The 13,202-nt window shown below is 37.0% G+C and overlaps 1 protein-coding gene across 2 annotated transcripts in view; it reads left to right on the top strand.

The window, feature by feature from the left end:
- Nucleotides 1–13,139, top strand: part of LOC136835265 (epidermal retinol dehydrogenase 2-like) — a 60,961-nt gene extending 47,822 nt beyond the window's left edge. For both annotated transcript variants that reach the window (XM_067098547.1, XM_067098545.1), the window contains 4 exons: nt 3,152–3,281; nt 4,689–4,803; nt 5,005–5,130; nt 12,974–13,139. In XM_067098547.1, the coding sequence (XP_066954648.1) occupies nt 3,152–3,281; nt 4,689–4,803; nt 5,005–5,130; nt 12,974–13,025 (423 nt within the window). In that variant the 3' untranslated portion in view covers nt 13,026–13,139. The remainder of the gene's footprint in view (nt 1–3,151; nt 3,282–4,688; nt 4,804–5,004; nt 5,131–12,973) is intronic.
- The last annotated feature ends 63 nt before the right edge of the window (nt 13,140–13,202 follow it).

Below are 13,202 nucleotides of genomic sequence, written 5' to 3'. Positions count from 1 at the left end.
AAAATCGTGCGTCGGCCATCTTCCACAATCCACAGCTGACGTGAGAGTACACTCACAGTTACCCTGCCTGTTTTGTTCAAAAGTTTAATGCTCCCAAGGTTTTGCTCTGGAAATTGTGCTCAACTATGCAGTTCTTGATCAGCAAAACACACTCAAGCTAAGTATGTAGTTTTAAGACCCAGTGAAAAATTTTAGTTCCTTAAAATTTTAACGGATAGGCTGATATTTGTTGAAAAATTGGGACCCGGGAGGTCTCTTGCAAGGCTACGTTGCCATTGCCATGTTATTCCTTGTTTTACAAAGTGATAATTAGCATGAACACAATAATATTAGTTAATTTTGTCATTTAAACTCATTATTCAATTGGTTTTGTTATTTTTTTTAGTATCGAAAGATAATTTCGATATTAAAAAAAGGTTAGCCTGAGAGAACTCTTGTTTCCGGAACATAGGCTAGACGTAATTGTAGTTCCCAATCGTCCTTGATTTACGAGCTTTGGTGTTTACTAAATGCCAGCATTTCCTTTGTAGTATTTTATAACCAAACTAAATGGCTTTTGTGATACAGATTATAGACAGTTCCCCAGCTATCCTTAATATTGAAGTTTTTGTGAATGTTAAAGGAATACGTTATTTCTAAGTATTAATACCGCACGGACTATATGGAACGCTTCCGCGAATGCTAGGCATTAGGGAGCCATATGTTCAAGAAGGGATTGGCTAAGGTAATCTATTATAAACGGAACTATGCTCACCTAACATTCCCTACCTAACCTAACCTATTACTGTAGGTAGCTACTAGCAAAAACTAAGGTAGTTTTAATTAAACACTAGGTCCTTTTATCACTACTGGCCACTGTTACACATGACCTACACATTACCTGTACCACAGCAAATTTTTTTTGGTTGGTGGACATTACTTCTGGCAGCAAGTTTAAATGATGAAAGAGCTAATCTTAAAGCTGTCGCTATGAGATGGGTTTGAATAGGAGTATGGAAGAAGACTACTGTACATTATTCCGGCAGAACTGTGGCAGTGTGTTTCCATCCCTCTCCGAGCAGAATACGCGTTTGGGTCAATAATCCAAAAGGAACTACCACTTTGACTCCAATGGAGACAAGGAGTCTTTCCTTAGGAGAGAGGTCACTGATACCGGACATGGAGTGGATATAGCCACTGAAATATCCCTTCTAAATCCAGAAAATTTAGGGAACAGTCTTCTGCTTGACATTAGAGAGATACTTCTAAATAAGAACTTTGCCTTTCCCGTGCTGCATTCATGTATTGAGGGGACGATAGGGTCCACCAAACCCCATCTGAAGTGTCTGTACCTGATAGTGGGGTCAGTAATGTATCCTGAACCTCCATACTACCAGGCAGTTGATACAACTGCCTTGCTCAATTAGTCATGCAGGCTTTTACTGATAGGAAAATTCCTCTTGCTGTACTTTCTCTACTGCCAGGCAGGAAAATTCCTCTTGCTGTACTTTCTATACCGCCAGGCAGGAAAATTCCTCTTGCTGTACTTTCTATACTGCCAGGCAGGAAAATTCCTCTTGCTGTACTTTCTATACTGCCAGGCAGTGGTGATACAACTGCCTTAGCTCAGGATTATGACCAGCATTTGTACATTGGCATGATTTACTTTTTAAATTGTATATGTGCAGATTGCAAATTGCAATCAGGCCAGAGATGGCAACCTGCCTAGCTATCAGGTTCTGGTATGAATGATTTTGCTCTTGTTGTATGAAGAAGACTTAAAAAGGAAGCTGGTGAGGACGACTCAATAACAGGTGTCAGTGTGTGATGGCTGTGACAGTGAATGTAACCTGTTGAAGATTATGATATAAATAGACTGAGAGAAGTTTTTAGGATAGATTGACTCCCACAGGGAAGTTTAGCAAATCAAGTTAAATGTGCATTTTTATAAGTTTCTCGGATTTAGAAGATATCAAGGTACTGTATTACCTAAATCAGAGGATTTACCCTTGTTTAAGATTTCTTAACTTACCACCCTATCAGATCTAGATGAAATAAAATTAAAAATGGGTGGTTATATTGTAAGATGGATTTGTGGAATATTTTGTTTCTTAGCATAATGGCTTTCGAGTTCATCATAGGTTTTTGTACAGAAACAGACCAATTAAATACATTTATGGATACTGAGATAGTCTTACCACAAGGGATACAATATGTAATTCTAAAAACACACCTTCTTCAAGTGTCATAGAAGTTGTTGGGACATTCTCTGCAATGACAATTAATGATTCGATCTGGTTATCACAGATAGTACACAGAGGACGATGTGTCACTAATCAATGGATAAGAGGTCAACTGAGATGTCAGTGTTATCTGATGTTGGTTGTTCACCAAAGCAGTAATACTGTATACATCAATTGGGTGTATCTTCATGCAAGGAAACAGTCTTTTCACAGACACTACTGACCCAGAAGTAAAAGGCTTGTTGGTATATAAACCTATTCAACAGCTGCACATGTGCAAATTAGTTTCAACTTAATGCTCCAGTATGTTAGTACCAAAATAATTTATTCTGTAATATGCATGAAGTGGCACTTCAAAGCTTAAAAGACATTTTACATATACTTGTAAACTGTTTGTAATATGAGGCTTATTTGTTATGCTATGATTATCTTCACACAATAATGTTTCATGACTTGTGTGCAGATCTCACGCAGTTTCATGCAAAACCTTAAATTTGAAAATAGTTTCCTCAATAAAAAGAAAATCAACAAAATTATGAAAGATGCAGGACGAGACCAGTTTCAGTGAAAGCATATAAAAAACAGTTGGAAAAAATTAGCAAATGAGAGCAGTTTTTTAATGAGAGTTCAGTACAAGAGAATCTGATGGTAGTTGAGGAGTACCAGATTTGCTAAAATGTCATCTCACGTTCCTGATGTGAGTGATCAGGTTATGGAAATGAGAGTGCCTTGATGCCTACCTTTATCCTTGACTTAATAACTCTGGTTGTTTTATTTCATAAAGGTGCAACAGAAAATTAATTCAATATATTTTTTAATCCAGTCCATAAGTCTCTTAAGAGAGCAACATTTCTACAATTATAAGGTAAACCTGTAGTAACAGACATTGTCTTTAGACTTGTTTTTGTTTTATTGTTCTTATTTTACAGGTTACAAGTGAGTTTTTAGGTTACATGACAAAAAATAACAAAGGCCACATTGTCTGTATTTCATCGGTACTAGGTTACATAGGAAGGAATAATGTTGTCCCTTACTGTGCTTCCAAGTTTGGGGTTAAAGGTAAGATTGTTTTATTTTTCTTTTACCAAAAATTTTGATTATATCCAATGGAAAAAGAGACAACATGGTTGAGACATGTCGTTTGTTTCAGTATCTCACACACCAATTAGAAAATTATGTTCGACCTATTAAAATAAATAAAAATCATGATATACCAATAACATTTGAGCCTATTGAGAACCTTGGTAAACCTGTTTTCTTTTTACCTGGTTAGGTTGTATTCCTGGTTAAAATAGCACCATTACACATTTTAAACCATAACTAACATGATTGATGTTTCATAAAATTTACACAAATCTGAAGAATCTCTGTAGAAAAACAGGTAATAACAGATTTTCTATTGGTATGAGAATTTGAGCAAAGTATTTTAAAAATGTTACATTGAACATTCTGTTATTTAAAGTAAACTACTGTCAAATGAACAAGATAATTTTGTAAAGTAAGAAAATAGACGTTAGTAATAAAGAAAATATTGAATGGCCTTGATGAGTCACCTGAAGAGAGACTCATTAGGTAGCAGACTCTTATGCACTAGAACCTACATGTAGATCATCGTAGAGTTTAAAACGTACTGATTTTGTCGATAGGCCACTAAAGAGACAATTCATTAATGAGCCTTTTATGAACATGATTTTGGCCTTTTCAAAACCATACATTTGGGAAATGGTAAAATATGTAAAAAGAGTTAGTTTAGCTATCTATATACCTATATATTTATTTTGTATTTTAATTAGACTGCCACTTAGTCCCTGAATTAGGAGAAAATAAAAACATTATAAATGTTGTTTTCATATCAATAAGACATTCAAGGAATAAATTTCGAAGAAGAATGGTTTAATTTCTGCAATGTGTGAGGACTTGTAAAAGGTTTTCTTAATGATAAATACCATCCTTAATTGTTCCGTAGGTCACATTAGGCATTCAGGAGGATTTTTGTGTCCAGGTAATTAAATAAACCCTGCCTCTTGCACTGGCTTCAGAATTTGGTACATTATCTAACTTTTAGGTGTGAGTGATAGCTGAGAATTTCTGGAGCAGCACAAACCATATTTAGTTCAGATTAGCTGGGCTAATATTGTGTGAAGAAATGATAGCTACTATTTATTATCTGATATCTAATTTGTCTGTTATTGTTATTAATGTTTCAGATTATTTTACAGTGTGAGTCATCACTAATGGGATATATGCCCACTACAGTTTCAGACACGAAAAGACAATTATCAACAAGAATATATTTACCGACAGTAAAAGATTCAATGCCATAATGCAATACCTGCCTGAAGTGAATGATATGAGATTGCATAATTTACTAAGCACAAGACTCAATGAAAAGTATGAAATGTGAAGAATATTACTGTTCCTGTGATACTGATGCACTTGGCTTATATTTATCTCTTCTTTTTGCAGGTATGACAGAAGCACTGGCTGAAGAACTCAGGGCGGAGCGAAGATCCCAAGTCACTGTTACTGCTGTGCATCCTTTCCTAATCTCTAATGTTGATGATGTAAAACCAAACCTAAAGTAATTATCCTGACTATTATTCTTTTGGAATCGAAACTTTCTTGTGAAATATATTTTTTCTGAAGTGGAGATCTCAGTAAAGATAAATAAAATTAGTGACAAAAGAATGCTACACAATTTTCAGGAAATTAATTTGATGCAAAAATTCCATCAGTTCCTAACTTTCCCTGCTAAAAATAATGTTCTTGGTCATTCACCCAGATTTCCGTGGTTGTTTGAGATCTTGGAACCAGCCGATGCTGCCAAAAGAATCATTAAAGGAGTGAGGAGGAATCAAGAGGAAATCTTCTTACCAGAGAAACTGAAGCCCATCATGATCTTTTCCAAGTCAGTCATTCATTTGTCTTTTTTCCTTTAGTTGTAAATTATGCTTTGTTTTTTACAGATGCAGACTGTTACTGTAAATGTACCTAAGGGAAATGACATTCCATGATTAGTACAACCTTCTTTGCTGTGTTAAAATCTCAGACTGGCATTTGTCGGTTGGCGGCATTCACACGAACACAGAAAATAGTGTGGCTTGATATAATAGAAAATGGAGAGATGCCTCTAAGTAGCATACATACTCAGGATCACATGCAGGCCTTTAATTAATGCAATGGGACTTGACTAGAAGCCTGTGGAAACTTTTCAGGGGGGGGGGGATTCATAATTTCATATAAGTAACTTACCAAATAATTACACAGCTATACTTTTTACTCGCACAGCAGTAAAAATTTTGAAGTTTGCGGTAGCGATTCATTCGTTTTTAGTGTGGGTAATTACCCCACCCTCTATCGGGGAACAGTGGGTACAACAAAACAGATAGTTGGTGTTCGACACAACATTGAATGTTTTGGTGGTGGTTTGAAGTTTTTTCATTGCTTTTTCCAAGGATTTGGTGATGTGCTGATTGTTTTGGTAGCTTTTCAGCTCAGTTTATTAGGGTTACTGCAGTTTGTGGTTCATTATGTCTGATTCTAGTTCATCAATTATTAGATATTGTAGGGAGGGTTGCAAGACCCGGATAACAAAAGTGACCTACGATAGTCATACAATCTGTGCAAATTGTAGAGGACAAGAGTGTTCGAAAGATCTTATTTGTGTTGAATATGTTGGATGGGATGAGAAGCAATAGATAGTTTTGAGGTCTCATTTGGATAAATTGGATAGAGATATGAAAAGGGAGGCGGCTGCTAGAGCCGAAGGTACGGCTCAGAGCTTAGAACCTATCACTTAATATTCAAGTCATGGGCTTTAATATTCCTTCTTCTCCAGCTCTTGCATTATCCCCCATCCTTAGTCCTCCTGATCTTTAGCTATCAACTCCTGTTCCTAGCTCCCATACTTCCAAACTCAGTGCTGTTACCAGCCTTGAGTGTAAGTTTGACCGCAAATTTGATCTTGTGGTCAATACTATGTCTAAATTAGGTGAATCGCTTCAGGTCTTTATGGATGAAGCGCATAGTATTAAGCAAGTGCCAGTGCCAGTGGAGGAGGTGGCTGTCCATCCTGCTGATTCTCCAGACGGTCACTGTCACACTCCCCTGAACCTGGGAGTAGACATACCGGAGGTCCAAAGGAGGCCAGCAGTTGCCCCCTCATCAGATTCAGTGGTTCGTGGTTCTGACAGCTGTTGGAAAGGTGTAGCTGTGAGTGCTCACCAGTTATCATCTGGCTCTGGTCTCTCCAGCCCGGGTAGGAGACATTTTTGGCGTTTTCCGGAAGATCTCGTCCTGTGAAGACACATAGTAGAGAGGCCTCTCCCATTTCTGCAAAGCATGCTAGAGATCCTTCACTCAACCTGCGACCAGGTTGCAGTACGTGGCGCAGCCTGGTTCATTATTCGCCTGAGTATTTCCTTGCAGAACGTCAGTCTTCGCCACCTAAGTGCTCCTCTAGGAAACGCTCATCTTCTAGGCACCCACATGAGGGACCAGAGTAATTGCCAGAGCGCCATCCAGTCTCCGAGTGCCCGGCGCCAACCAAGCACCCGCCTTATACTTCTTTGCTTGCACTCGTTTCGGAGGATCCCTCTTTTGCTCATATCAAGAAGCAATTAGAGGATGTACTGGGCCTGTTCTGTTGGCAATTTGGAAAGGTCTTAAGTAAGCAGAGCATCTAGTAAGAGACAATAGGTGGGCAGTCTTTTTTGACAGTTCAACCTCTTGATTCTTACATAAGGAGGCACAGAGACACAGATCGAGAGATCTTTTCAGCTAGCAAATTAACTTCCTTTTCCTTTAAACAGAGTTCAGGAACATCATTCACTTACCTCATTTTGTCCCAGGGAGAAACAGTATTATGGAAGACCAACTCAGCAGGAAGGGGCAAGGTCTTTTGTCTGGATGGTCTCTTCTTCCACAGGTGTGCCAGAAATTGTGGAACCTTCTGGGAGACCCAACATCAATCTTTTCATGACTGCCCAAAGTATAACACTTCCATTTTACTGTCCTCCATGCCAGAACTTCTCTGTTAGCTATTTTTAGGAAATACTCTACAAGTTGCAAGCTTTGCAGAACACAAAGATGATTTTGATAGCTCCTTAGTGGCCCCAAAGGGAATGTCTTTAAAAAATTTCCTTTCCTGGCAGTAGATATTCCTTGCCTTCTGTTCAGGAAAGATCTTTTGAGACGGTCTTATTTGAGAAGATCCTGTCAAACTACCTTGTGGAAGTTCTCGGCTAGCACTCTGCTGGTCCCGTGTTCAAGTCTCTGGCCAGCCAATGAAGAATTAGAAGAATTTATTTCTGGTGATAGAAATTCATTTCTTGGTATAATGTGGTTCGGATTCCACAATAAGCTGGAGGTCCCATTGCTAGGTAACCAATTGGTTCTTAGCCACATAAAATAAGTCTAATCCTAGGAGACCTGTTGGTCAGCTTGGTGGTCTGGTTAAACTAAGGTATACTTAACCACCTTGTGGAGATTGTCAGCTGTCTATTACAGACTTTAGAAGTTTTTCTAGAGTGGCCAGGGAATCAGTCCTTAAGACTAGAAGGCCTTCCACTGTTATGCTGTATCAATAACAGTAGTCAGTTGCTTGATCTTGGTGCTTGTCCAGAGGGATATCCAGCACCTATACCACTGTAGATATCCATATTAACTTCAGCTGGTATCTCAGGCACGCAAAGCAGTTTTCTGTCCCAGCAATCAAAGGATGTTGCTTTACATTGTCTTTAGTTCTGCATCATGCTAACTGGAATATTGCTCATGATTCAAATTTGAAAGTTTTTCAGTCTTTTGAGCTAGAAGTTTCATGTCTTCCTATCATGGTTTATGATGAAATTTGGATATAGTCCTTAACCCTTAAGGAACGGCATAATTTATCAATGTGCAGCACCCCAGACCGGGGAAACTTTGAGGTTGGCAAAATAAAATAAAAAAAAATCACATTAATGCAAAGAGAGTGACACGTACATTCACACTGTATAAATAAAAAAATTCTAAAAAAATTTCCCTACCTTCCACGAGAAGTTGAAAATGACTACAGTATTTACAACCTCTTGTGGGGCCTCATTTACAAGGCAATCGTAAATTTTACCAACTTACATTTATATGTTTTTTCTAATAAATAAGTAAGTTGGATTTTGTAAAATTATTATTACTGCTCACACAATATCAAAACAGATAAGAAATAAAAGCAGTAACAAATTTTTTGAATATTTGTTGTAAAATATTCACGTAAGTTTACGAGAAGGAAGACTCCGGTAACTTTTTTTTACTTTTACATGCTTTTTCTAATATTTCTTTACAATTTTCTTTGTAAAATTACATTCACAACCGACATACTATCATAAAAGACAAAAACAAAAAACAACAGCAACCCCTTTGTATATTTACAAGCAAATTTACACAAAGACTCATGTGAGAGAGAGAGATGCAGTACCTTCCCCCTTGAAGTCACAAGCATTACTGATAGTGGCCTAACTCTCATGTCTGTATGAAAGTTGCCATTAGTGAATTTATAGCATATAGAAGTATTGGCACCTTTGTTTCGAATCATTATTACCATAACAGTGTGCGTAATTCTGCTTCACACTCAAGCACAATCCGTCCACCTCCCCAAACCTGTTTTACTTCACGCTGAAGCTCAATCCGTCCACTAAGGGTTAAGGATGCAATGTTACCTCAGTTTGAGCCTTTAGATTAGGCATCAATTGAAAACTTTAAAGACACTTTTCTTTTAACTCTTGCTACAGCAAAGCATATTAGTGAGCTTCAATCTTTTTCTGGTATGTGGGCTTTGTTCTAGTGGAAACCTCTCTCTTTTCCTTAATTGCTTAGAGAAAAGACATTGAAGTGAAAGCCCTTCCCAGACTTGTGACAGCACTCAATTAAACTGCTTTGGTAGGCAGTGAAGAAGTGGCTTGTTTATTTATGTCCAATTAGGACTCTGAGGGTTTACCTGGACAGACTTAAGCCTATTAGAGGAGGGTTTAAGAATTTATATTGTGGTGTTAAGAGTATTCTTGGACATAAGAGTTATTGAGTTCAGTAACTCTTATGTCCAAGACTACTCAAGTCAGAGTACACAGAGTTGATTCCTGAGCTTTAATAAAGCCTCGTGGCATCTGTGCCGTATGTCTTTTTATTTCCTTTAAAACCTTTCACTAGAGAAGGTTGTCAGTAAAGCTCCATGGAGATGTAACTGTTTTTATCTTGTTTTATTTGGGAAACATTCAAATTTAGTATGATGTGTAAAGCCATTAGTCCTGTCGTTGCAGTGGAGACACTTTCTCCTGAACCAAATATGAGAATAGCCTTGTTTTATTTCTTATTTTTGGTTGTTAGGAAATCTCGCTATTGAACTTCGGGAGAGCATGAAGGTACAGATCGGTGTATAGTATGGCACCGTCATATTTGAAGATAGTTCTTGTTTTTAGTTTCGGACTGTCAGTTATGGGCTTTCTACTCACACAAAGGAGTCAGTAGTACCCTACAAGATAGCCCTTTTTCCCTGTAAAGATCCTCTGACAAGTCTCACTACAAGGGCCTCACACCCTGTTGTAGTTTCAGTGTCTGGCAACAGTACTTATCAGTAAAGATCACACAACAGGCAGGAATGTTTAGAAGTTTTTTCCCCTCATTAAAAAGCTTTTAGTTAGCTTGGCTGAGCAGATGTTTCTCTGGCTGCACTGACCCACCATCCTTATCCAATGTTGTAGTCAGCTAACTTTAACAAGAGGTAAGATCCAAACCAAATAATGAAAATTTTTATGATAAAATTATGTGGATACTTACCTACTGTCAAAGTGGAAACCCACCCAGCCTTCCCACAACTTGGTGAATTGAATTGAATATAGAATTTAGGCCAAAGGCCAAGTATTGGGACCTATTAGGTCATGCAGCTCTGAAATGGAAATTGGCAGGACAAGGTTTGAAAGGTGTAACAGGAGGAAAATCTTGCAGTTGCACTATGAATCAGTTGGTAGGAGAGGGTGGAAAGCAAGATGGACAAAAGAGAATATGAAAGGAGGTACAGTAAAAGGACCAAAAGGGGTTGCAGCTAAGGGCCGAAGGCACACTACAAAGAACTCTAGATAGTGCCTACAGTGCACCGCACAAGGTGCACTAACAGCACTACCCCCTTACAGGGCTCACATCTCAGTGGGTGGTCATGGGGAATTCTGACAAGAATGTAAACATTCCAACACCACAAGGTGGAAACAGGTGATTACAGAGACAGCCTAGTGGGTTAGCTAAGTGTTATTTAAATACCAATCGCACCCAATGATGTGAAGGAATACACTAACTTTAGGTAGGTATCCAAATAATTCATTTCATCATTAAGATTTTCATTTTTTAGCAGAGTTAAATCTTTAATTTTTTATTAAACCAAACAAGTTTGCATATATCTAGTTGTCAGTGTGAATTAGGTGATGAGGATTTGTGTGTGCACGTCATTCCCCCTAGTACCTATTGTTCTGTTAGTTTTCAAAAGTGATTTGTTTTAACTGTAATAAGATCCTGGGATTTAAAATATATGCATTAATTATGTATAGATGCTTATTTTTTTAGAATGATTTTTTAGTAAGAAGTCAGTGAAATTGTTATTTTTAGTTTTTTTTAAATTATGCACTTGTGATTTTCTGATTAGTTTTATATTAACTGTTAGTTCCCTTTTAAAGATTGCCTTGTTTCCTTGAAAACAGAGGTCAAATACATTATCTAATTTATTTTGAAATATTTACAATTTTCTTGAGTACGATGTCGCTGAGAGGCAAGAATTATTAGTGAATATTGATCTAAATGAGTTTTGAGGGGTACTAGCAGTATGATTTATCTTTATAATATAGAGAACTGGACCGAGGACAGATAGGAATAGGGCTGGTTTGGATAGCATTCCAACAGTGATATTTGGACGTTCAGTTGAGAAGTTATTCAGCCAGGCTCTCACAAGTCCACCTATACAGTTTTACTTGAGCCTTTCGCATAACATAAAGTAATAAACTGTCAATAACATGAGCAATGCCAAAATAAGATAATTTTGATACTCTGCCTAGTTCTAGGATTCTGATTATTGACTCTATGAGAAAACAGAGAAGGTGGATATGCTTGATTATAAACAATAATGATTGCATAGAAGGGATGGAAAAAAAAAAAAAGAGGAAAGATGAGAATATAAATCACAAACATTTTCAAACCTTTAGTGACACTTCAATGCCTTGATTAAGAATTAGAGAGAGAGAGAGAGACAATGAGGTAAGAAGTCAGGCAGAGTTGGAAAAAAAAAAAAATTGATTTAGGAGCCGTTTTGAGCATCTTGCATTCAACCCACTAATGTTATAGGTTTCAGTGCCTCCATCCTTGCTGAAATGAAGGCTGATACTGTATTTCAGTACAAGAAACTGGAAGAATTTAGTAATAATCTGACACCAAAATAAACTGTTGTGGTGATGGCCTATTCATTTTTTTTATTTACATACAATATTTGATTCCTGCAGCAGTTTACCACCCTGACCTTGCTAAGACATCACAAGTTGTAATCTTACCTGTAAACTCTTGATTTATGTGGTTGTTGGTGCTTCTTTCCCCATGCTTTGCCTGAGGAGTTAATGAGACATTAGATATTTTCTCCTACTTCTGTTAGAGGATAGTTCCCTCTCTGGGTGTGAGCTAGCTCTCAGGATCTTAACATTCTAAGATAAAGTTTCTCAAAAGGGAATTCCTTTTTTCCAGACAGCAGTAACTATAGTTTCCTTGTTTCCAGACAGCAGTAACTATGGTTTAGATCATTTTTGGATATCTTGTTTGGCTAGTCTCGTCTTATTTTGTCACAAAATTAATCTGACCCATTTGGCAGAATACAGTAATTATAATGTGTGTAGAGAATTGTTTTTGATATCACCTTTATGTTGGTTAAGCCTCAGAGATCAAAACATTACAGATCTTCATTCTTGGTGACATTCGTTCACCACAGAAAGTTGTATAGAACTAGACCTAATTTTTTCTGTAAAGGATATTTAGCCATTAAACTGTATGGAATGTGTATATATATAAAACCAGATCTACAACTTTCATCACCTTTTCTTTTTTTGTTGTTCAGAGAAGGGTCAAAATCCCTCTGTTTATAAGGGGTGTAAAACAAAGAAAAATTAAGTTCTGTAAATTATCTGCACAGGCCTCTTGTTTTAATCAAGTTTCCCATGATGCCCTCAGCTTAAACTTTAAACCTTGAAATTCATCATTCTTGTCATACCAGAGTTAAAGTGACAATCCTGGAATGGATGCAAATTAGCAGAAATGTGTAGATTACTTTTGTGAGGTTCTTGAATTATCTTATAAATGCAATCTTCTTTATTTTTCTTAGATTTGGTTGTTACTGCATTAACTGTACAAATTCTGTATGTTGACATTTTTTACCCCTTATAACTTTCATGTTTTTAATTTATTCTGGTAACTATTTGAAGCCTTAGTACCGATAGCGCGTGCTGTTAGTAGGAATGGATTTTGTTTAACAAACTGATTTCTGGGGATCTGTCCAGAGGTTTTCAAGTCAGCTTTGTTCACGTGCATGGTTTTACTGTTTACAAGCCATGAAATGTTTTTGCAAGACTTTCAGTAAATGTGGTAGTACGAGTATTGGGTGCATCGCAGCCCTAAGTTAAGGATTCTATATTCATTAGATTACTAACCAAAATATAAATAAAGTAAATACAAGCTAATCAGTGTCATTGATTTTGTTTCAGGGTTTTGCCAAGGAAGCTTCGGAGATTGTTTGCAGATTACATGGAATCATAAGGACTTCCAGTACAGTACATCAGTCAGTTTTCATAGTCCTTGATGATATGACAGAATTCAAAGTGTATATTATAAAATTAGCCACTGGCTTGTGAATAAAAAAAAAGGAAACTATATCATTGAATATTTAAACCAGATCATTGGGTTTGTCATAGATGTTTATTAAGGACCATTCAG

The sequence above is a fragment of the Macrobrachium rosenbergii genome, chromosome 55 (assembly GCF_040412425.1).
Source record: "Macrobrachium rosenbergii isolate ZJJX-2024 chromosome 55, ASM4041242v1, whole genome shotgun sequence".
NCBI classification, from domain to species: domain Eukaryota; kingdom Metazoa; phylum Arthropoda; class Malacostraca; order Decapoda; family Palaemonidae; genus Macrobrachium; species Macrobrachium rosenbergii.
Note: the sequence above shows the minus strand (reverse complement) of the source record. Positions and strands in the feature narration are given on the sequence as shown.